Genomic DNA, 26,619 nt, shown 5'->3' with positions numbered 1-26,619 from the left:
AATTGGGACATTTCCTATGAGGCGCTTCTGCCGGTATTGACCTTTTAACGCCACTGTCATGGTCATAAGGCTCCCTATTAGGCACAGCTGTTGATACTGTCCTTAGAGCGCAGCTGCTAGGACGTTTACCGTAGATCTAAAACATCTACGGGTTGTGGCGCAGCTGCCAGTGCTCATCTATAGGGTACTTGGTCCACTGCTGCCAATGTATTACCTATAGGGCACTAGGTCCGTACTACTAATGTTCCTCTATTTCAGCTTTTATCCCTCATCATTCATCTACCCATGTTTTACGCAACATATTTTGTAGATATAAAATACTTTATACAGTTTAAATCATTTAAAACATGTATAAAAATCTTTCACCAGCATAGACAGCAAGTATTAAGACAATATGCACACATAACACGTAATTTATATTAAAATACTTCATATCTATGTGTAAGATGAAAGGGACCATGCACTCACTTGAGAAGGTGGTGACTCGGTACTCGGACAGCGCTTCGTTTACTTTAAAATAATTTCCTTCGACGAAACCTAGTATTATTACCACTAGATTTTAGTCTAAGATTTACCGTGACTAATTATTAGTCTTATTATTATTATTATTATATAAGCGTTTAAACAATACTTTCCAACCACTATGTACAGACAGGGGCCAGACATAAAACACCGGAGGGCAGGACCATTTTGGCATATAGCACTTCTGAAATCCAACAACCCTATGCGGCCCTTTAAACCAGATTCCCCGTACCGCGAGTAGTTAAAAAGATATTATAACGACACTTATATAATTCATAATAATAGCTCAAATATTTATTATAAATTTATAATAACAATACTAATTTTAAATATAAACTATATTTAAAATAGGATAAGCATAACTTACTTACAAGGGGATTTTAACTAGGAGTCGGGCTCTGTAGGGGCAGAACTTCGTCGCTGAATCTTTCTAAGAAAGATTCGTGCAGCGCTTCAGCGCTCACCTTACTATACTAAAACTACAGAAAGAGAAGTCGAATCACGAGGGACCGAAATGCTCGGGGGATAAGGAGAGAAAGACTCTTGAATCAAGAGAATGGTGCAAGAAATATGAGAGCCCAAGCCTCTTATTTATAGTAATTGAATTTACAAAAACTACCCTCCATAATTACTTAATGACCTTATAGTTATATAAACAACTAAACACCCCTTTATAATACTATTTTAAATAGATTTAATGATATTTGCACTAAACTAATGTCGAAAGAACTCAACATTAGTCTTATAATGACCGCATCGTCGATACCTTTCTAATGATATATACATATGTATATATATGTGTACGTATATATGATTTATACTTTATTTTAATACGTAAATATGCTATTATAATTTGTAACTCGTTCATACGAACTCCGTTTTTGACGTTATTTATATCCACGCGTAGGTGGAGACGTACTCTACAACTTTCGTTTAGACTCCGTCGGCTAATTTTGACTTTATTTTTAAAGTTATATTTTTAACAGGTCGGGACAGGATTGGTCCGTTAAAATCTCATAACTTCTTCATCCGATGTCCATTTTCGTCTGTCTTTTTATTGTTACACTACTAATAATGAGATCTTCAATTCTCGTTTAGGTTGTGTCGGCTAAAAATCGCTCGATCTAATATTCGAATTTCAGACTGTACACTGCTAATCCGAAACTTCGAAAAATCGTAACTTCTTCATACGAAGTCAGATTTGGGCGTTCTTTTTATCGAAGTTCTTAGTTTAACATATTCTACGACTTTCGTTTAGAGCGCTAAATCTAAATCTCGCTCTATCATAAATTTACTATTTACGCTTCTCGGCGCCGTGCCGGTTCCGACGCGAAACTTCGACGGGTCATAACTTCTTCGTTATAACTCGGATTTCGGCGTTCTTTATATGTACGGAAACCCTGTGACATATTCTACAACTTGGTTAAGATTATTTATTCTAAATAATCTTTTTGTCGAAAAGTCGTTTTCGACCCCTATTGCCTCTAAATTGACTAGCCCGGATCTGCAGGCGTTACACTATCACATATAACATATCATGTCATCATATAACATACCAGGTAGTAGCAAACCTAGATGAATATCACAAAGACAATCATCTAACATATGACTCCTACTGGTGGGCCGGTATTGTGGCCGTAGACCCACCGCTACTGGAAGGTAACTCACCTCGAACAAGTAGCTGCTGATAATCCGTGTGGGAAGTCTCTATCTATTGCTGCTCCGAAAACCCTCCGGCTACAATCCCCAAAAACACTTAGTCAGAAACTAACATTTACTCTTACGGTAGAATGACTATTCTACCCCCAATCAAGTCCAAGTCAAAGTCAACTTCAAGTTGAACCGACTCGCCGAGTTGGGCCGTCAACTCGTCGAGTCCCTCACCCTTTACTCGTCCTCATCCATGACCCCACTCGTCGAGTTGGGCCGTCAACTCGACGAGTCCTTCTCTCGTATGAACATCACATGAAAACTCATCCGACTCGCCGAGTTGATGAACAACTCGTCGAGTTCACCTTCATCGGATGAACAAGTTCTGTCCTCAACTCGCTGAGTTGATGAACAACTCGTCAAGTTCATCTTTATCCTTAAGAAGATTGCCTTGGACTCTCCGAGTCCAAGAATGGACTCGTCGAGTTGGTCACATCCTCTCACTAAATCTTCGATTTATGATGTACAACCCTTGATCAAAAGATAGATCTATGCTTCTACAATCGATCTAGCACGTAAAGTTACAACCTTTACGTGCTTGCATGGGACTTTGAGCTCAAAAGGTTCTAAAACAAGCTCTTACAATGAATGGGGCCTTCTTTGAGCGCAAGAGCCACTCCTTTCTGCCTTGTAACCCCTCTAAGGACCTAGATCCGAAACATCAACCCCAAACCATGCTTGCAATCATGGCTAGTGACCAAAATGGCTTAGAAAAGCCCTAGAACTCCACAAAATGGGATCTATCAAAAGAAAAAACAAGTTATAGACTTTATACCTTCTGTAGACTGCAAATGATGCTCAAAATCGGATCCTTCTAGCCTCCTCTTGATCCTTCAAGCTGTTCCTTCCTTCCTTGGGTCACAAAATCACCAAAATCACTCCAAATGCCTTAGATAGCTTCAATAACGGCTAGGGTTTGCTATGGGGGTCTTCTGGGAGCAAATGGGACGAAGGAGGCAGAGTTAAGGTGTTTAAATAGGGTGCAAACCCTCGGGTTAGGGTTTTTGTCCAGACAGGGCCTACTCGCCGAGTCCGAGACTTGACTCGTCGAGTCCACAGCTTAAACCCCGCGTCTCATCCCACTTCTACTCGACGAGTTGGTCCTTCAACTCGCCGAGTCCAAGGCCAAAATGCAAAACATTTTAAAGAATTAATAAAAGAATACATACCAAGAACCAGGTGCTACAAATCTCCCCTACTTATTGTACACTTCGTCCTCGAAGTCTACTGCTTGATCCTGAAACAGATCGAGGTAATGCTCCATCATCTCGTCCACCGGCTCCCAAGTCCACTCCGACCCCTTCCGGTGCTGCCATTGCACCTTCACGATTTCCACTCTTTTGTTCCTCAAATCCTTCGACTTCCGGTCAAGGATTGTCACCGGTCGCTCAATGTAGTTCAGGTTGTCATCAACCTGAATGTCCTCCAAGGGTACCACTGCTGAGGCGTCCACCAGGCACTTTCGCAATTGAGAAACATGGAAAGTGTTGTGTATCTGACTGAGTTCGGCTGGCAAATCCAACCTATACGCCACCTTGCCCACCCGGGCTATAACCCTGAACGGTCCAATGTACCTGGGGCCCAACTTGCCCCGCTTCCTGAATCAGATAACGCCTTTCCATGGCGACACCTTCAGGAGAACCATATCCCCGACCTGGAACTCCAGGTCTGATCGATGCTTATCGGCATAGCTTTTATGCCGACTCTGAGCAGTCCGAAGCCTGCTCCGGACCTACCGAATCTTCTCTATCATCTTGAGCACTACCTTAGTGCTCCCCATTACCCTCTGGCCAACCTCGCCCCAACATATCGGGGTCCTGCACTTCCTCCCATATAGCATCTCGAAGGGAGGACGATCAATGCTTGCATGATAACTATTGTTGTAGGAGAACTCTGCCAATGGAAGGTATGTATCCCAACTACCTCCGAAGTCTAATACGCATGCTCGCAGCATATCCTCCAGGGTCTGGATGGTCCGCTCGCTCTGACCATCCGTCTGTGGGTGAAAGGCGGTGCTAAAATGCAGACGAGCACCCAACTCGTCATGAAACTTCCTCCAAAACCTGGAAGTGAACCGCACATCCCTGTCTGAAATCATAGAAACTGGCACACCGTGCCGCGCCACCACCTCCCGGATATAGATGTCGGCCAACTTCTCAGCCAAGATGCTCTCCTGAATCGAGATAAAATGGGCGCTCTTGGTCAATCGGTCAACGATGACCCAGATCGAATCCACTCCCCGCGCGGTCCTGGGAAGCTTGGTGATAAAATCCAAGCTTTGGCCTCCACTTGGAGAAATCCTGGATGAATCTCCGATAGTAGCCGACTAATCCTAGGAAACTCCGAATCTCAGATGGAGACTTCGGAACCTCCCATCTCATCACGGCCTCCACTTTGGTCGGGTCCACTGAAATCTCGTTCTGGTTGACGAGATGTCCAAGGAACTGCACCTCGCGCAACCAGAACTCACACTTGGAGAACTTAGCATACAAGTTCTCCCTCCTCAAAGTCTCTAGAACCTCTCGTAGATGCTCCTCGTGCTCCTCTTGCGTCTTGGAGTAAACCAAGATATCATCAATAAACACTATCACAGACCGGTCTAACATTGGTCTACACACGCGGTTCATGAGGTCCATGAATGCGGCAGGAGCATTGGTGAGCCCGAAGGGCATCACCACAAACTCGTAGTGGCCATAGCGCGTCCGAAACACAGTCTTCTGTACATCCTCCACGCTGACCCTCATCTGATGATATCCTGAACGCATATCAATCTTAGAGAACCAAGATGCTCCTTGTAGCTGGTCAAAGAGGTCATCAATCATCGGGAGTGGGTAACAGTTCTTCATCGTTACCTTGTTCAACTCCCGGTAAGCTATACACATCCGATGCGACCCATCCTTCTTTCTCACAAACAGAATCGGGGCTCCCCAGGGAGAGCTACTCGGTCTAATGAATCCCTTGTCTAACAGCTCCTACAGCTGTGTAGACAACTCCTACATCTCAGGAGGAGCCAACCGATACGTTGCCTTGGCTATCGGAGCCGCACCAGGGACTAGGTCGATCCTGAACTCCACCTGCCTTTCCGGAGGTATCCCTAGCAAATCCTCAGGGAATACATCCGTAAACTCTCGCACTACGGTCACATTGCCTACTGTCGCCTTACCCGCCTCCCGGGTGTCCATAACATAAGCGACATATCCCGCGCAACCCTGCTGAAGGTAACGCCTAACCCTCGCTGCTGAACATACCGCTGGTCCTTGTTGTGGCCTCTCGCCCTGAACTACCAACTCTCCCACACTTGGGGTCCTGATCCGAACCAACTGTTGTGCGCAATCTATCACTGCCCCATTGGGGCTCAACCAATCCATACCTATAATCACCTTGTTCCCTCTCAACGAAATAGGAACCGGGTCTACCAGGTAACGCTCCTCGAACAATCTTAAAACACAATCTCGGAAGACCTCTGATGCTCGCATTGACCGGTCTTCCGCAATCTCGACCTCTAGAGGGCAATCCAACATGCCCGAAGACTCAGGGAACTTCTTGCTAAGCGCAAGAGAGACAAATGATCGGGTAGCACCCGAATAAAACAATAACTGAACTGGAATACTATTCACATGGAATGATCCTAAACAGAGCACATACATAACATATCAAAATCACAACAGCATATCATAATAGCATAAATAAGAAGTCATACCCGTCACCACATCGGGTGCAGCGCGTGCCTCCTCGGTAGTCAACTGGAAGGCTCGACTCCTCACCATTGGAGCCTCAATCTTGGCCTACCGGCCATCAATAATCCGCAGGGCCGCTGGGACTGGCGCTTTCACTAACGCTGCTGCTGTCAACTGGGGGAAGTTGGCCTTCTTGTGGCCCCTCTGGTTGCAGTGGAAACCAATGTTTTAAAACCCGGGTTTTTAGTTGACCCGGTGTGATGACCGGTTCATGGGTCAACCGGTTGAACCGCTGGGTCAACCCGGTTTATGATTTTTTTCTATTTTTATATATTTTTACTTTCATTCATAATCCATAAACATATAAAACCAATAATTTGATGTCCACAAAGTTTAAACATTGAAAAACATTAAAGAAACCGCAAACGGCTTGTTGTTTTGGCGTTCGATACTTGTATCCAACTATCCAAACCCTATTAAAACGGGTCAATCCGGTTTTAACCGGTTCGATATAAGCGGTCGAGCCGCGGTTTAGGGAAAACCCGGCCAGTTCGATCCGGTTCGTATTTTTACAAAAAACCGGTCTTAATTGACCCGCCTTCTACACCGGGTCACGGTCCAACCGGTTCAACCGGCTGGGTCGACCCGGGTTTTAAAACATTGGTGGAAACACAACAACTCAGACGTCTGAATAACCGGTGCATGGGCAGTACAATCCCTGCTGAAGTGCCCCGTCTTGCCGCACTTATAGCAGCCCGACGATCCCAGTCTACACGCCCCCTCATGTGGCCTGCCGCATTTCCTGCAGCGGCCTGGTCCTGACTGGCCTTTCGGCCTACCATCTGATCCCTTGGGCTTCTTCCCCGAAGCCCCAGTCGTCTGCCCCTCCTCTACCTTTCTCTTCTGGACATTCTTCAGATCGATCTCCCTCTCCCTTGCCCTGGCAATCATGAAGTCCAGGGTAGGGCAAGCTGAAAAACTAACATGCTCCCGAATGTCGGCTCGCAGCATGTAATGATAGCGGGTCCTCCTCATATCCTCATCTCCCGCATACTGGGGCACCAACAATTCCCTCTCCCGGAACTTGGCGGTGATCTCCGCCACAGTCTCCGTAGTCTGTCTCATGTCCAAAAACTCTCTGGCCAGCTGCTGAAGCTCTACAGCTGGCGCAAACTCCGCCCTGAATCTGGTCACAAAGTCTGACCAGGTCATAGCCTCCACAGTCGAGGCTCCCAATGAGTCACCAACAGACTCCCACCAGTCTCTAGCTCTGTCTCTCAAACACCCTACTGCATATCTCACTTTCGACCCCTCGAGGCAGAAGTTGGTCAGCTGTGCGGACTCAATGTCTGCAATCCATCGTTACTAATGTTGGGTTTCTTAAGCATCAAGTACATTATCTAAACGTAGCGGAAACAATCAAGAGATTTACATAAGTGTACATGCATTCTAGAATCTAGGTTTTACTAGTTATAGCAACATACTTTAAAAATCAATAAAAGAAAGAACTACTAACCTCTCTATTGCTTGATTGTGATCTCGTAACTTCCAGTTCGTTGCTATGGATGAAGGATCCATCGTAGCACCCCTCTAATGAAGTCAGACCCACAACACCAAAAGCAAAGAAGACAAACCATAGTTATGGTTTATATAAAATTCACAACCCTAGGAGAGGGGTTAGAATTAATTTCGTCCATGGAGAGAGAGGATGAGAGGTTGGATGAATTTATCTCTATTGCCTTATTATTATTTAGGTTATGAGGTCAACCCAAAATTATGACCTTGGACATTATTTCCAACAGTCTCTCACTTAGAAAAGTCGTTAACTTTTACGATCAAAATATTGTTGGATTAAGGTGTCTAAGTCAATATATAACTAAATTGGTATATTCTTGAAATAGAAGAAAAATCCTTTTTGGGTTGCCCTCATAACCAATAACCGAATGGAATGACTTTTTGAGAGAGAGACTAATTGTTTAATTTATTATATGATTAATAAATTATAACAACTGATTTATTAATATATTATATGATTAGTATATTAATTAGAAATAGTAATAATTAATTAAGAATTACTTGGAATTAAGTTCAGTTTAATTAGAATTTATTGGAAGTGTAGGGATTAAGCTATAATTGTTTAATAGTTGAGAAAACAGGGTTTCTAGAACCTTCTAAGCATGGCCGATTTTGGATAAGGATTTTAGGGTTTCTAGACTAATCCTATTGGACAATTACCTAATTCAAGATATTATTGTTATATTCAAATTAGGGTTATCCAAGGATTCCTCATTAGCTATAAATAGGACCCCTAGGGTCTCATATTTTTGTCTACTCCTTTTAACTCTCAAGAGCCAAAAATTTGCTCTAAGCCTCCCCTCTCCTCAATTCTTCTAGTTATTAGGGTTTTGGTTACAAGCCATTAGAGGCATCCAAGCTTTTTGTATTTGCTTTCCAAGGAACTACAAGAGGAATCAAATTGATTATTTGCTAAAATAATCAAGAGGTATGTAATTCTAATCTTTATGTGATTTTCGTTTTTCATAGCCTCTCTCAAGGGTTTCTTGATATTCATTGTTTATTACTATCAATAGAGAAAACATAAATCCAAACTAGGTTGCATGTGAACTTAAGGGTTAAGTGTTTTTCAGTTCACATGTAACTTTTTTAGCCCAGAAAACCCAACAATGGTATCAAAGCCTTAGTTTTCTATTTGATTATGCATAAAAGTGAATTGTTCAAAATTAGGGTTCATGGAAATTAAACCCTAAAGGCTTAAATTTTCGTAAATGGCTAGGGTTCTTGAAACCCTAGCCTCCACTCCTTATTTTCGAAAATAATAGGTATCCCTTAGGGTTTATCTGTTTTCCTTAATTACAATGTTAAATGCCTTAAAATAATTTCAAACCTTTTATGAACAGATCTTAGAATAGATGTTCTAAACTACTCTGATAACTTGAATGTATCATAAAACCCACTTTGATACCAATTAAATATTTGTATCAATCAGATACACTCAAATATGAATAGCAAAGAATCAAACAAAGCAAAGCAAAGATTAAACAGAAAAACTAAAGAACACGTATAATCACAAAGATACTTTCACTAAGAAAGAGTGTTCTCACAAAGAGAACGTGGTCATAAAGATGGCCACCAAGACATGCATTAGGGTTTTACCCTAATGTTGATTATATACGATTACAATAACTGAAATCCCACTAATTAAGGGATGTATATCTATCTAAGTAAATGTTTGATCCTAATCACTAAGATGACTGATCAAATATCTATTATATATATATATATACGTATAACTGCCTAATATACATAAGATCACCAAGGTCATTGGTTCACACTGATGCTGATAAGATTCGGTGTTGGTGTTGGTGTTGGTGGTGGTGCCGACGCTGGCGCTGGTGGCCAGCATGTAGTGTTTAACTCATCAAATCATAAGGTGTGCCCTTTCAACCAAGATCTTACCCCTGACACTTGTATGTAAGACCACGATTTAGCCCTTAGCATTGCAAGGAAAGACCATGATTTGGCCCACGGCAGGAGGTGATTATAAGACTATGATTTGGCCCATAACATTCACTAAGAGTTGAAATAGAATCGTTATGTTATGTATGGTATATTGTATTTTGGGGAACTCACTAAGTTTTGTTCTTATGATTTTATGTTTAAACGTTTCAGGTACTTCGGTTCCAAAGGGAATGGCCTGACTTGATCGCATTGCATCCTTTGGAGTTTTCTGCACTATCTATTTTACGAACTTACATTGATGTTTTAAGAATACTTTTATACTCTGATTATCTTGTGAACGAATAAATGAATGTGAATGGTTTTTGGTTGTTGAAAAATGAAATTTTTCCTTAGTAATTTTGGGGACGAATGAATGAATGGTTTTATCCTCTGATTACCTCTTTTTGCAATGAAGTTTGAATAAGTGATGTGTTGTTTGCCCAAAGATTTAACCTACTATACATTCTGGAAGAAGATCATGGGTATTTTGGGTGGTGATGGTGGTGGGGTGGGGGGGGGGGGGGGGGGGGGGGATTGAAATTGAAATCGGCGACCAAGGGGTGGTACATAACACCAATTAGTTAAATTTTTTGGATGTATAAAATGTTTTAATTCTAAATATGAAAATGATAAATAGGTGTGGTATCATGAGGACATGTCATCATGTGATAACATTAATAAAAAATAGTTTGTTAACTTGGGTTCTATAGAGAATTGAGGGGTTAGATCGAGTCTATAAATCATTTTTCCTACATGTTAAGTAATCCTTTGGTGCTTAAGTGCTCGTTGGTAGAATGTTCATGTGCAATCTTTCGATACAACTACATATTGGATTTGTTGGGCAAAACAAAAACTTTTCTAGCAACTAAGAAGAAAGGATTCAACTAGATTGTTATTCCCACAATTTACACGATATGATCTTTATGAAATTCTATTATTTTCCAATCTTAAAATCCTTCAAAAATTTGTGATTTCGATACTATATTACAATTCATTTATATGGATTTTGAATAAGCGCCACGTTTTAGAACAACTGATTGTATTGGTTGGCTTAGAAACGCGTATATAGTTTTTACCGTTTGTAATTTTATATAATATTGTTAATAGTTTAAAAAATACTTTTCGGTAAAGAAAGTTACTTTTTCCAACAATTATCAACAAAAAGTAATTTAATTGTGTTACCAATTATTTATAATTTATATCTATAATTCTATAATTAGTTTATAAACAAGAATTTTTTTTGTCAAAAAGATATAAATAAGATTAATTTTGTGATGTATTTGATATACATTCCAAATCTTTTGATAAATTTACAAAAGATAAATCTACAAACGAAACAAGATTTTATTGTAGAATGAATTTCAATTCCATTGTAAATATATCCAACCAAACACACAACAGATTGTAAATTACAATTCCAGATCCTTTCATAGACTCTAAATCCTATAAAAATAATCTCACAATTGAAACAGAAACAACCTTTATTATTTATGATTTCAATGATTTCAAACCCTAAAATCATATCGAAATCAAGTTTCTAAACCAAAATAAAAAATTTCAGCAAAAATCAGACAACCCCATTCGTTGAGAATGAAGAAGCACGAGATTTACAGAAATGAAATGTAAATTACATGGTGATAACTCTCAATTTCAAAATGATGATCACAAACTAATCTCATTATTATTATTAATGTAACGATCTGATCTTACCTAATAATCTGATCATGTGGTTTTATGTTGCGACCAATATTCATTAACAAGCTGTGCAAATAAAGAATCTGGTTGGCTCATCAATTTCGAGGGTTCATCATACTCCATCACCTTTCCTGTAATTTACAAACAAGGTAAAATATTAAAAGTTGCACAAATTAAAATTAACAAAATGTAAGGAATCATATTCCTTCTAGAGTGGAAGGACCCATTCCATCAGATAAGAAGCATACATAGGAAAAAAAAACTTACCATCCTTCATAACAAGTACCATTGAGCAGTCAATAACAGTTGGGATTCTGTGTGCAACTGTTATAACTGTGCAATCTTGAAATTCTTCCCGAATAGTTTTCTGAATAATTGTATCGGTTGCATTATCGATTGAAGCTGTGGCTTCATCAAGTACAAGTATCTTTCTTCTTTTCAAAAGAGCTCTTCCTAAACAGAACAATTGTCGTTGTCCTAAACTCCAATTTGATCCATCTTGCACAACTGTAATAAGAATAATCCAACACGGAATGGAATGTCAATTCTGATTTTCGATCCATGGGGGAAGGATGTTTTTTATTTTAATTTCTTAATGGAATGGAATGGAATGATATTTTATTATTTTAAAATTACTTTTATTTAAGTAATTTTAAGCAAATTGTAAGAAACAGTAGCATTCCATTACCTTGTTCATTCCATTCCATCATACCAAACAAAACAAAACAGACACTAAACCAATAAGTCAATATTCTTAAATCTTACCCATCGAGTCCAAACCATCTTTTTTGTCTTGAATTGCATCTCGAAGTTGACATTTTTCAAGAACCTAGAAAAAGACAACAAGTGTTACAATTTGACAATAATTTTGACTATCAAGTGTTTTAATTTACCTGCCATAGTTCTTGATCACTATGTTCTCCAAGAGGATCAAGATTATATCGAATGGATCCATTGAATAAAGTTGGTTCTTGTGGAATAATACCAAAATTTGATCGAAGGTCATGGAGTCCAATTGTGGTAATATCTAATTCATCTATAATGATTCTTCCCTCTGTAGGTTCAACTAGGCGAAACAAAGCACTGATTAAAGTTGTTTTTCCACTCCCTGTCCTTCCAACAATTCCAATTTTGTTTCCTCCTTCAAATACACAACTAATTCCTTGAAGAACCAATGGGGAATTCGGTTGATATCTTATCTACATTGTATAAATAATCAAATAAGTCATAAAATTAGGAATTTGAAATGATGGAGTTGTCGATTGTGTGATGGAATGGAATAGACGATTCCTTCTATTTATTTAATTACTTCTAAATCATAAGAGAATTCATTTCATTCCTAAAGACCAAACAAACTTGATCACAAAAAGCAATAACCATTTTCATCACCTTGCTTATTCCATTCCTATGTCCATTCCATTCCATTGAACCAAACAAACATGGAAAAAAAGTTTGAAAATTGTACGTACTTTTAGGTTTTGGATATCGACTCTACCAGAACTTGGCCAATTGCTTGGGGGTCGGTTGTCTTCTATGATTTCCGGGGCTTCACTAAGGATATGCATGTATTGCTCTAGTCTCTCAACCGAAACTATCAAATTCGATAGCTGACATTGGAATTGGACGGAAAGAACAACAAAAACATTCAATGAGAGCCCATAGGAGAGAGCCATTCCAATGAGTCCTGTGATTACAATGTTTGTTGTTAAAGAAGCATCATAGTTCTCATTACTATTCCACATCTGCTAGACACAGTCTCATCTCATTCTGCCTCTATATATGTTAGAGTTTAGCACTAAGATTATACTTTGATATCACTAACCTGAGTCAGACGCTTGAAACGGAAGCAAAGTTATGGCTAGTGCAAAGCTAGAAACAACAAGCGCACATAGCATTTCTAGACGTTGGATCAACCACTCGTTTGCTGAAAAACTATGAAAAAATGGACTTGCATTGTTGTCAATAAGGTTCAAATGTTCTACAAAGAAACGGTCTTCTTCGCCAAAAGCTCTAATGGTAACCACTCCAGCAATGGATTGTGCAAGATGGCTAGTGACTAATGACTTACTTGTGCCATCTAATCGCATCAACTCATTTGCAGATGCATAATAGAATTTCTGTGTAAACAAATTGGAGAGTTAACATTAGACAAAAATTATTCCAATTAGGTCCTAACTTTCTACAAATTTGCCTCAACTCTAGGAACACTGTTTTTTTTTACCTGCAGAAGTATGGTAACATAAACCGTTGGAATGATAATGACCAAGATAGGCCAAGTTAGGACTGCCAAGATTCCAAGGCTAAAGTACGTGTTCATTGTTGTGCCTACGGTAAACGTAAGCTTTGTTGCCAATTCAAGATCCACAATGCTAAGATCCGAGGACACCTAACAAGAATAGATACATAAGTTTCTTGCAAATCATTCAAGCACGATAAATTAATAATATATATGTATGAGTTTAGGTAAAAAAGAGTTACCCTGCTAATGATCCTTCCCACAGGTGTTGAGTCATAGAAGGACATTGGTGCTCGGTAAAGACATGTAATCAACTTGTTAAACATTGCAATTGATGTGTTTATAGTTAACTTATAAATAAAACAAGATCTCCCAAGTAAAAAGACCATCATCACAATACCAAGGATCATGTATACCAACAACAACTCCATCTGGCTTATACTTACATTCTGCACTTCCTTAGCCAACCACAGATTCTGTGAGAACTGTCCGATTATGTAGAGCAAATGTAATAAAACTGACAAAGAGAAGAAGATGACTCCATTGCTCTGAGTAAGATATTGTTTGTATGGTCTTAAACCTGTGTCCCCTGATTCTCGTTCTTCTTTCTTAATCAGTTGTTCCCCTACTGACTGTTCTATCTCTTTTATCGACTTAATTTTTTCAATTTCTTGAATTGGGGACTCAGATTTTTGTTTAGATCCATCGGCTGTGTGATTATCTGAACCAGAATTTTCGCTAAGTGCAATCACAAGGTTTTGGAACTCTTTACTAGATTCAAGCAATTGATCATAGGTTCCTGTTTCAACAATCTTCCCGTCCTCCATTAACTGTTAACAAATTCAAAGCCGATTAAGAATAGAAGAGAACAAAAACCCTAAAACGACAAATTAGGGTTTAGGACTCGTTAGCTAGCTTACCAGGATATCGTCAAAAGCAGGCAGGAAATCGACTTGGTGAGTAACAAGTAACACCGTCTTGCTCGATAAAGCTTCCATTATGAATTCCTAGAAATAAAACGTGTTCAACGATTTACATTTTCGTTGCAGATTGAAGAGAGAAGTGAAAATGATGCTTACTTTGAACAAACTTGATGCAGTATGTGCATCAACCGCGCTAAATGGATCATCCAAGAGGTATATATCGGCATCTTGATATAATGCTCGAGCAAGCTGAACTCGTTGCTTCTGTCCACCACTGAGATTTACGCCTCTTTCTCCGATGATTGTTTGATCGCCAAATGAGAACATCTCGATATCCTTCACCAGTGAGCATTTGGTTATTACATATTGATACTTCTCCTCATCCATCAAATTTCCGAACAGTATATTGTCTCGAATTGTCCCTGTTTGGATCCATGCCGTTTGCGAAACGTATGCCACCTTCCCGTTCACTTCAATCTGAAGATCAAATTTTGATTACATAGCAAAACTTCAGCTACATATCTTAAGCCATTGTCGGGGACAAAATTTAACACCTTCAACTTTATTGTGATATACTAAAAATTTTCAACAAGTAATTTTTAATTGTTTTGCGTTTAAAAAAATTATGATGTTATTTTTTTATATCCGTAAAAATCAGTACATGTTCTTTATAAAAATTAATGTTGCAGTATCCTATGTGGAATTAAAATAAGTATATGGCATTATATATTTTCAGAATTTGTAAGTATTGTTCTGCATTTTAATTTCTGTAACTCCATCCAGACTATACATTCGGTTTTCTTGTATTATCTGGTTGTAAAATATTAATCTATATCCCAAAATCAGAAAATATAATAGCTTTTAATTGACATAAAAATAATTTAGTAATTCTTTTTAGAAAATAGTACATTGAGTATTTAAAAAAAGAACCATTTTTTTTTCTTTAATAACCATTAAGTTCAAAATAGAAAAGTAAAAGTCCAAAATAGAAAAGTACGGACCAAAAAAAAATCACCTTTTTTACAAAAAATAGATTGTATATTATTGAAGTTTTAGACTTTGAACACAAACTTCAAAATTTCAATAAAAAGTCTAAAATTTAATGAACAATTTTAGAATTTCAAGAAAAAAAAAAACCATTTTTACTATAATTTAACAACAAAAAGTTAATATATGATATTAGGACTTAAATCAAACATTTTATTTCGAACCGGACATTTCAAACATACGTAAAAATATTTCTTTAAAGCAAATTGTAAAAAAATAACTCCAAAATTTAAAAATCAAGTTCAAATTGGAACATTCACGAGAAAAATTACTTATGTCAAAACTAAAAATATAATTATTTTCTTAATAAAAAAGGAAAAAATAATAATAAATAAATAAACTCATCTAGAGTTGTATGTTCACTTAATTTCCCGTTTTATAATGCAATTAACCACATATAAATAAATATTTATTTACATGTTATAAAATTTATCCTTATATCAATAAACATTTAATAATTAACAATATTATAAGAAATTAAAGGTACAAATGTTACAATACATGTGTAATTCTTTTGTAAAACTAAAAACAAAATTTACAATTTAACTATTGATATTTTTTATTATGTGTTTTGACAAAACATTTACAATATTTAGTTTATTATTTAAATTAAAAAATACATATCATAACTTTTTAACAAAACACATCAATTATTAGCCTCATTTCAAAACTATGTCTATTTCTTTTTTAAAGTAATATTCTATTTCTCCTACATGTGATTATAACAGCCACCCACCACCGTTTAGTGGGAATCAAAGATTTGGACTGTGCCGTTATTTTTTGGGATCATCATTTATGGATCCACTCAAAGGTTTTTATTTTTAGTCAACACCATTTCCTATATCAATTTGGTATATAAAGGAATAATATAAAATCAAATTAGATGTTATATTATTTTTTTATAAAAAAAAAAAAAAATAATGCTGGGTTGGAGAATATGTTATGAAAAAAGTTGTTATAAATGAGATTTGATGTTTTTTTATTTTTCTTACCATCAAAATTATATAAAAAATTGACAATTTTAATCCACGTTTATGCAGATTCTGTTTCGTTTCATTGACTAGTTATATATTAGATGTAATGATCTATATATAAAATGGATATTAATTAATTAATTGATCGTAAATATAATATGTAATCGTTATGTTTTGAACCTATTTAATAAAATAATAATTAATTCAAATTAAAAATACACGAATTAATCTCAGATGAAAAGGTAAGAAGAGATCGTACTGTGCCTTTTATATTCGGAACCTCTCCAAGAACGGCGGAGATAAGAGTCGATTTACCAGAGCCGACTTCACCGCAGATAGCCACTTTTTTTCCGGTCAAAACTTCAAGTTTTACATCGACAAGTGTCGGTTTCGAAGAATCATCATTCCATGAAATCGATTCACAATTGATTACTACAGCTCGATCTTCCATGTTTCCATGATTCTTCCCCTCTCTCTGCAACTCCGGCGCCTGTAAAAACTCAACAACACGAGTCAACGCAACCCTTCCTTCAATAAACACAGCTGCAACATCAGAAATAGCCTGAATCGGCTCCTGAATGATCCGAATCGTTGCCAGAAACGTAAACACGTTACTCGCATTAAGCTCGATTCCCAACAAGTAACAAGTCCAAAACGTCACCACTGCTACAATCGCCGGAGACGACCAAAACATAAGCATGAAAAACCCTCTTTGCATCATAACAGCCGATAACCATTTCATCTCTTCTTTTCTTAACTCTTCGGCCGCCTCCCGGAAATGCGTCTCCCAAGCGTACAACTTGAGAACCTTCATGTTTGAAATCGCCTCTGTTATGGCCTTCAACCGCCGGTCTTGCGCCCCCATGAGTTTCGTTATGTACTTATGCTGTAATTTCCCCAGCGGAATGTTTACAACGACTGTTAATACTATTACCAATAAAGCTGCGATCGTTGCTATTCCGATTGAATAATAGATTATGAAAATCCCTAGACATATCTGAAGAGCGATTGTCCATATGTTATGAAACCAAAATGGAACCTCGCCGATTCTAGTAGCATCAACGGTGGCGTAATTCATGATTTGACCGGAGGAGTAAATCAATTTAGCATCGTTTGATAGCCGGAGTTGCTTCTTATAAATCGCTGCACATAACATGGATTTGACTTGGAGTCCGATGACTCTACTCCGAAACTTTAGTTGTCTCTCCGATATCGATTCTAGACATTTGGCTAGAAATAACCCTAACGTCAGAAAATACCCTTCGTTCTCGAAACTTTCATTCCCTTGAACAAGTTGAATGAAAGCTCGAAGAATCAAAGGACCTGAAGCCAACGCGAGCACTTTTATCAGCGCAAAAATACCAGTGATTACGAGCTCTTTCCGTTGCCAAGCGAACAACGTCGATAAGACCGGCGGATCGGAATCACCATGACCACCGGAAACACTCTTTGCTCGCCGTTTCTCCAGCGTCTCCATGAAACTGGAATAACAATCTTCTGCTGTGTCTTCCTTTCGTAACTTTGGGATGTCTTTATCGTCGAGAACTTGACTTTTCCCTTTGCTCATCAACGGATTTAGCCACCAGAATGTGAATATGCTTAACACTCCGGCGTTGGCCATCGGCGTAACATCTTCGTCTGGTGGTGGATTAGCTTGCAGAGGCGCATAAAGTGAACCATCTACCATTATGCAAGTTCTTCTCCGATGAAGGTCTGTAGAAAGGAGATTCTCCGATGAAGGTATGTGGAAAGGAGAATAGAGTAGTAGGTAGTTTTGTTGTAAAACTGATGTGTGGACTGAAGTTCAGATAACAAAATCGGTGGTGTTTATAGCTACAGAGATCGGACCACCATAGCAGCTAAATCAATAATGAATTCCACAAAAGCCAAAAGCAATTATGCAGAATGAAATCGACAAAAGACATGTGTTTTGCAATATTCACGAGTAATCGATTTTTATGTGATTTGAGATATGTGAGTCATAGAATCCAACCTCGTTCTAGAAATGAATATTAAATTTCATTATTTAAAAGAATATTCACCAACATAACTGTATTTTCGAACATATAACACATGATAACTATCTTTCTTTCTTTTTTTTTTGGTTGGAAAATTTAAGATTTTCGAAACTTCTAAATATCTCTACCTCTCTTGACAAACAAAGATTTTCTATGCATTGGGTTTTTTATTTTTATTTTTTTCAATCTACAATACAAATAATCAAATCTTTCCTAACCCACTTCCAGTGTACAAATACCAAAGCATATGTCACAAGTTAATGGGTGAAGCCACCTCAACTTCATCCAGCATGTCATGGAATCGTCATCTTGGAGGCAAGGCCGACCCAGATATAAGGTGACATGGCACGCCCGGCCCGTAAGGGTGGACAATCTGGGCCACAGCCTAAGGCCCATATGTGGTTTGGGGCCCAATCTTGATTTAGCTATATAATAGATTAATTTAGGGGGTCTATGGGTTAGGTTTGAAAGGTTAAAAGCCCTTTTAGGAGAAAAGATAAAGCTAAAAGATGTTTGGCAAAAGACTTTTAAAAAAAAAAAAAAAGTTAATTTTGTGTTTTATTTTATATACATTCAAATTATTTTGATGTATTTACGAACCAAACAAGATTTTATTATAGATCTAAATCTATCTAACCACAAACCACAACACAACATAAATTCTTACAATTCCAAATCCTTACATAGATTCTTATATAAATCTCATAAAAATAATCTCACAATCGAAACGGAAACAACCTTTTATTATTTATGATTTCAACGATTTAAAACCCTAAAATCATATCGAAATCAAGTTTCTAGACCCAAATCCGAAATTGCAGAAAAAAAGCATACCACCTCATTCTCATTCGTTGAAAGGTAAATACAATGGTGATAACTCTAAATTTCTCAATGATATGATCATTGCTAAATTAATCCTATTATTATTATTATTATTATTATTATTATTATTATTATTATTATTATTATTATTATTATTTGATCTTACCTAACAATCTGATCATGAGGTTTTATGTTGTGACCAATATTCATTAACAAGCTGTGTAAATAAAAAATCTAGTTCATTCATCAATCTTGAGTGTTTATCATACTCCATCACCTTTCCTGTAATTTACAAACACGGTAATCAAATCAGTCGTTTTGCTTAGATGGAATAGAATCACAAAGTAATGGAATTATATTCCTTCAACATGGAGGGGTCCATTCCATTCCATCAGACAAGAAACATATATATAGGAAAAAAGTCAAAAGCTCACCATCCTTCATAATAAAAGCAGTCAATAATAGTTGGGATTTTGTGTGCGATTGTAATTTCTATGCAATCTTGAAATTCTTCCCGAAATTGTTTTATGAATAATAGTGTCAATTGCATTGAAGTTGTGGCTTCATCAAGTACAAGTATATTTCTTCTTTTCAAAAGTGCTATTCCTAAACAAAATAGATGTCGTTGTCCCAAACTCCAATTCGATCCATCTTGCACAACTATAATAATAATAATCCAACACATAATGGAATGGAGCATTATCATACAATGGAATGTGAATTCTGATTTCTATCCATAGGGGAAAGGGCTTTTTTTTTGTTAATTTCTTGATGGAATGGAAGATTATTTTATTATTATAAATTAGTTTTATTAAAATAATTTTAAGCAAATTGCAAGAAATAGTAACATACTTTATTCTTTTTACCAATATAGGCAATGTACTTACAAGTCTTTACCCATAAAAGTCATATTTCCTATAACACTAGTTCTAGGTATGAGTCAATTTTTAAATATTAACTTTTATTTTTGGGGTGGCCACAGTGTGGCGGTATTGTTTTGGATCGCGGGTTTAAATGACCCGCCACAACATGGTAGGTGTTTTTGCAAAGAAACCCTAATGTTTGGGGTTTGGGCCCTATTTAAATAACATTAAGGCTAGGGTTTTATGATTATTCAGCCTCTCAAGCTCAAAAACCCTAACCCTAGCCTCCATTTGCATTTTGTGAACTCATTCTTGGTGTTTTAGTGATCTTTGAAGGAGAAAGAAGCGCTTGGTGTGGTAGTTACCTTGCAAGCATCATCTACATCAGCTAGCACATCTTCTGGACCTTGGTGAGTGTCCAAGACCCAACCTTTTTCCTTGCTAAGTTGCTAGATCTTTAGATTTTGTCCTTTTTCTTCATGTATTGATGGGTTTTAGTGGTGAGATCTCATAGATTTTGCAAGTTAGTGAATCTTCAAGCCATTTGGAGTATTTGGTGCTTCAGATTTGGATTAGAAATGAGTTTTGGTGTCATGCATGGATTTTTGGCCATTAACCCTCATTTTGACCTAATAGGAGTTCAAGACATGCATTTCTGAAAAACATAGATTTTTATGTTTGTAATGGTGCTAGAAACCTTTTTAGGATCGTTGGACAAAAGGTCTTCAAGATTAAGTGCTTAATGATTAATCCAAGTTGTGTTTTTGCCATTTTTGGACATAAGAGTTGAGATCTTTATCTCTTGGAGAGTCTAAGGGGATAAAGTTGGAAACTTTAACTGTTTAGACCATAAAATGGACCAGATCTAACCTTTGGAGCCCTTATAATCGTAGAAATGACTTAACCCATTAAGTTGTTAGGGACCAGTGCCCACGACATGGCCCTAGGTTGTCACGACGTGGCGATTGGGCTAGGGCTAGTTTGTTTTGTCGTTTCCTTGCCACAGTGTGGCCAAGGATGGTCAAGGGGTAGGGACCAACTGGCGGTTGACTTTTAACTTTTGACTTTTGACCATTGACCGTTAAATTTGACCAAGTTTGACCCTAGGTCATTTTGGGGTATTTTAAGTAGTAGAATGAGGTTTGGTCGCTGCGTGTTGTACAGGTGACCCGTAAAGCCATTGTTTGGAGCAGTGATCAGTTTAGCTATCGTTCAGATTGTGAGGTGAGTTGTACTTACTGTACTCGTGAGTCAAAGGCACCAATGACGGCCCACTAGGTTATGTATCCTGGTATATAGGATGATGATATGATGGTTAAATGTTATACTAATGGATTTATATGATTACTTTTATTTGTTGGTTATGTGTTTATATCTGTTGCATATGTCGACATAGTACGAGTGGGTTTAGGTGGTCTTGCTTTGTGCGCTAGGCTAATAAACCTAGGGGTAATCCAGTCGGGAGACGGTGGGCCAGAGACAATCAAGTTGGGAGACTGTAGGCTATAGGCAATCCAATCAGGAGACTATAGGCAAGGGGTAATCCAGTCGAGAGACTGCAGACCCAACATGCATGTTTGTATATGTTTTGTGGTGTGGGGTATTTTTTTTGGAAGGGGGGGGGGACTCATTAAACTTTGTCTTACAGTTTGATTTTATGGTTTTAGGTACATCATAGGACATGGACAAGTCGAAGGCATGATTGTGCACATCATCTTAGATTCTTATGGACTTATGATTTTGGGATACTTTGATTCATGATTATGGTTTTTGGAAACTATGTTTTTGTGTAATTTATGGATTTTGGAATGGTTTTAAAAATAAAAATTTTGCCATGATTTTTGGGTGTTATAATTTTTTTTCTTCATTTATCAATTTAATTTCATCTAGTTTTCTAGTTGTATACAACAAACATAATGTTTAAATGGCTTATCTCATTCTTTCAAACCAACCGAACATTTTTGTAACTTTGGGATGTATTTATCATCTAGAAATTTGTTTTTCCTTTTTACATCAATGAATTTAGCCACCAGAATGTGAATTTACTTAACACTCTAGCTTTGGCCAATGAAGTAACATTTTCGTTTGTTTCATGGGGTAGATTAGCTTGCAGAGGCGCATAAAGCGAATTATCTTCCATCCTACAAGTTCTTCCAACTTCTAAGATGAAAGTCTCAACTCTAAACAAATGATAATATAGTCAGTAGTTTTTTGTGCTAAAACTGATGAGTGAAGTTCACAAGAGAGCTATCGATGGTGTTTAAAGTGAAATCGACACAAGACATGTGTTTTGCAAGAAAATCGTTAATCAAATGCATACCATACTATATACAATCATATAAAAAGTAACATGAAATCTAACTTTATTTTAATATCCTATTTTTATCTTTTATTTTATTTTTCATGTTTTTTGTATTTTACAAAAGTCATAGATACTTCACACTCTATATGGTTTATCAAATTCTTGATTTTTCTTTCTGACGTTTTTTACATTGTTGTCCTAGTTTAAATTTTCTATTTGGTTGTTCCTGACTAATGTAAAATGATATTTTTACCATATTTAATTTAATTTTTTTCCTTTAAATAATTTAAGATAAAATAAATAAATAAAACCTCATCCATATATTACCTACCCTACCCCCTTTCCTCTCCCTTCTTTGGTCGCCCTCCTTCGCCACCACCCATAGTAACCACCGTCTGTTGTCATCAGTTTCTGAAAAAAAAAATCAATATTAGACTTTCTAATCCATTTTCACACATCTAAACTAAAATCGATCTTACACACATAATCAAACAAAATACACACACATATAGTGGTTGAAACTCAAATCAAAACACAAATGAGCCTCACAGTACATTATTTACTCAATCATTTCATTGCTTTTCGATTTTAATTTGTTCTACATCTCACCTTAAATTTACATCAATTAATCGATATATGTTTCTCGAAAAATTAAAATTTGATCTAACTTCCGTATTTGATTTCGTTTAACGATGTATGATCTATTATAATCAATAGATCATAATAAAAAAAATGTTTTGATTTACAACCCAGGAATCGTAGCTTTTGTCAGGGTTTTTTCTTCCCCATAGGATCAATCTAAGCACTAGATTCATTTGTTAGATTCTTAGTTTGTAGAAAAAACATTCAATTATTAGCCATTGTTCTTAATGAACTAGAAATAATAAGACCCATTTTGTCTATTTAAGTTAAACGATGAAATGGGCCATTCGTCTTACTTAAATTCATAAGATCTAGATGTTGGAGTGTTTTGAATAATTTCAGTTAACAGTTAACATGTCGATGTCCATGTCAATATCAATCATAAAGAAAATAGTTTTTCATGAATACAGTTAAAATGTTAACATACTAAAATAAAAAGAAAACTTTATATAAAAATGATCATTATTTGACTTTCTAAAATTAGATGGTTTCTTAAAACTTTCCCGAACTCTAGATGATTTACACATTTTAATGGTGAATTTAAAATCATCCATTTTACACGATATATTCATTTTGAAAATTTCTATTTTCACTCCTTATGATTTGACCATTTTGAATTTTTTTTATTTTGACTCCTTATGATTTGAAATATGATCTAAAATAAATGAAATTATTAAAATTTATCGATAAAATTATATAAATGATTCATATAGTTTACCAAAAGTCACAAACTCAATCTTACTAATTTGTTTTGACATACATAATCCCCATGGTTTTCAAAACTTGCATGAATTGTCATTTTTGTTAACACTTATAGTTTAAGTCTGTTAGTATGAGGATAATTTGACATTTTTAGGTAGTAGAGATTGAATGTGTGACAATGGATAAACCATAGGGACCATTTATATAATTTTTTTTATATTTTAAGTTTAAGAGTCTGTGGCTTTTCCACCCTTTACTTTTAAGAATTTCATTTTCACCCTTCACTTTGAATTTTGTAAAATGTTATTTTCACTCATTTATTTTTTAAGTTTCATGTTTATCCTCCGTAAAATATATAATTTGATTTTCCAAAATAATTTTCGTTCATTAATCTAAAAAAAGAAATTATGTTATTATTTTTATATATGTGTCTGTATAAATTTAAGATGGTCAACTTTTTAACGTGAATTTATAACTTCCGTTCGTTAAATCTTTTTAAATAAAAAAAAACTTACCTTTTTTATGCACACGTCGGTATAAATTCAAGTTTGTCTATGTTTTGACATATTTTTTTATGTTTCCTACGTATGAGTCGGACCGCATATAACAATTTTTGTTTGTTAACATAAAAAACGTATTATATTTGAGTTTGTCTATATTTTGGCATAAATTTTTTTCTACAGTTTTGTGCTTAATTTTATATACGTTTTTTACGTATGAGTTGCGTCACAAATAATAACTTTAGTTCGTTAACTTAATGAAAACTAATTTCCTACGTATTTATTTTTATGTATTTGTCGGTATAAATTGAATGTGGTAAAGGTTTCGACGTTAATTTAGAACTTTCGTTCTTTATTATTATTTTTTTTTAAAACTTACTTGTTTTTTTTGTAGGTATTGGTTTAAATTGGATCGACTAAACTCCACTGACTTCATAACCAATCAATTTTTCCAAGACAGCCCAACAACTTCACCTCATGGTTCCTAACAACTACACCGGACCTCACCCGACATTAGAGAATCTGAATCCTTCAAACAAAACCAAGGAGTTGTAACATACACCTACAACCTCATAATAGCAAACATTCAAAATAGAACTAGAGTTGATTAAGACATTATCATTTAACAAATCATTCAAGATTACAACGGAAACATCGAAAGCATAAATGAAAAGAAACTAAAGACACCAGAGAATACTACATCATGAAACCCTTCCTTGACCAGAGTATTGATCTTATGTTTTCAGTAATACGGACCCAATACTATCTTCCACACCTATCCATACGCGTCCCGAGGATTGTTACAAGACTCCCAAGTCACTTAGTATCACTCCACTGAACTCCTCGCACATATGCATACATCTAGCCATATGCATAATACTACATATTGCCTTTTGTTGTAACATGACATAATAATGAGCTTCTCAAAAAAGCATTTTGTTTTTTTGTTGGATAACATGTGATCATTATGTTCGAAAATATAAGATTTTTGAAACAATAAATGTCTATTGATACTGCTTTTATTTGACTGATTTAAACAAATAGAACTAAGTTATTCTATTATTTATTATGTTTTTAATAGTATTAAAAAAAAGTAAAAAAAAAAGATCATGTTCGAAAACCATGAACATTTTCATGCTCGAGAAAAAAGAGCATGTTCGCAAATGAAGAACATGTTCGAAAATAAACATTTTTACATAAAATACATAAAGGCTAGTCAATTAAAATTAGAAAAAAAATGTTGAAAAAAATTTGAAAATAGGATTTTATTTAATTAGAATTTAAAGTCTATTTATTGTAATATGTCCTAAATGAAAGTATATTGCTATATGTTGTATGTCGCATTCTATTATAACAGATCATGTTGTTTAACTAGAATGTAATATAACCGACTCTTTCTTTTTTGCATGTACATAAAATGTTGATATGTTATATGTTATATGTTACATGTCACATGTTGTTATATGTTATATGTTTTATGTTGCATTTTTGTTGTAACATGTCGTAACATAGCTTCTTAAAAAATCATTTTGGTCTTTTTGTCAATTTTTTCCGTCTCTTTAATAATGTTTTCATATTCCCTTATATAATCTATAAACAAACAAATACGAGTATATTAGCTTCTCAAAAAACCATTTTGTTTTTTTTTTCAAAAATTTTTCCTTTCTTTAACAACTTTTGTTTTCCATTCCCCAGCATAATTTATAAACAAACAAATACGAGTATGTTATTTTTAGCAGATGGTTATAGCATGTTTTTTCTTTTTCAAGATCATTTTGGTGTGTCATATGTTATATGTTGCACATAAAGGAATAAAAAACACAAAAAAAAAAAATCGTTGAAACATGATGGGATTTTAGTTGCAAGGGAATCTTACACCAAGATCATGAGACTTAAGATATTGATTTTTAGAAGGTTCCTATAGGCCGGTTCGGGGTTGGGATAACTTTGTTTGACTGAGTAGGGCCTACGAATTAGGCCAGTTCGGGAAGGATTTTGTGCATCTCTAATCTCTATTTTAATAAAAGAATATTTTTATTTTTCTTTTGATACGTGTCATCATATTAGGCCTCATAATTAATGCGTATTTTATTTTTCTTTTGTCATATTTCACCCTATTATTTCTTCTAATTAATACATGTCACTTGTCAACTTATTGATTATCCAGTTCAAATTTCAAATTTTAAATTTCTCATTCTAATTACATTAAATTGATAACATTAAAATAAAAAATAAAATAAAATTAATACAAATTAATGAATTATAAAGTAATATAATTTTACATATTTATTTAAATCAATGATTATAATTTTATATAGACAAAATTGCACAAATGGTCCCTGTGGATAGCTGAAAATTGCCACTTTGGTCCAAAAGAGTTTGGACTAGCACCACAGGTCCAAACTTTTCATTTTGTTGCAAGTTTGATCCAATTTGCTTTAAACTATTTTATAATGATGATTTTACC

The 26,619-nt window shown here is 35.8% G+C and overlaps 1 protein-coding gene across 1 annotated transcript; it reads right to left on the bottom strand.

Moving 5' to 3' along the window:
• Positions 1-10,885: 10,885 nt before the first annotated feature.
• Positions 10,886-18,111, bottom strand: LOC145057025 (ABC transporter C family member 10-like). Its single transcript, XM_079004776.1, has 11 exons — positions 16,563-18,111; positions 14,439-14,759; positions 14,280-14,366; positions 13,602-14,189; positions 13,345-13,509; positions 12,946-13,240; positions 12,593-12,807; positions 12,017-12,322; positions 11,889-11,952; positions 11,391-11,630; positions 10,886-11,254 (listed from the first exon to the last, which is right to left on the bottom strand). Exons 1-11 carry the CDS (start codon positions 17,988-17,990, stop codon positions 11,151-11,153), a joined length of 3,813 nt encoding a protein of 1,270 aa, XP_078860902.1. The 5' UTR covers positions 17,991-18,111; the 3' UTR covers positions 10,886-11,150.
• Between the last annotated feature and the right edge of the window lie 8,508 nt (positions 18,112-26,619).

This window comes from Lactuca serriola, chromosome 6, assembly GCF_051521515.1.
Source record: "Lactuca serriola cultivar US96UC23 chromosome 6, Lser_US96UC23_V15, whole genome shotgun sequence".
In the NCBI taxonomy this organism is placed as follows: Eukaryota; Viridiplantae; Streptophyta; class Magnoliopsida; order Asterales; family Asteraceae; genus Lactuca; species Lactuca serriola.
This window is presented reverse-complemented; position numbering and strand designations above follow the sequence as displayed.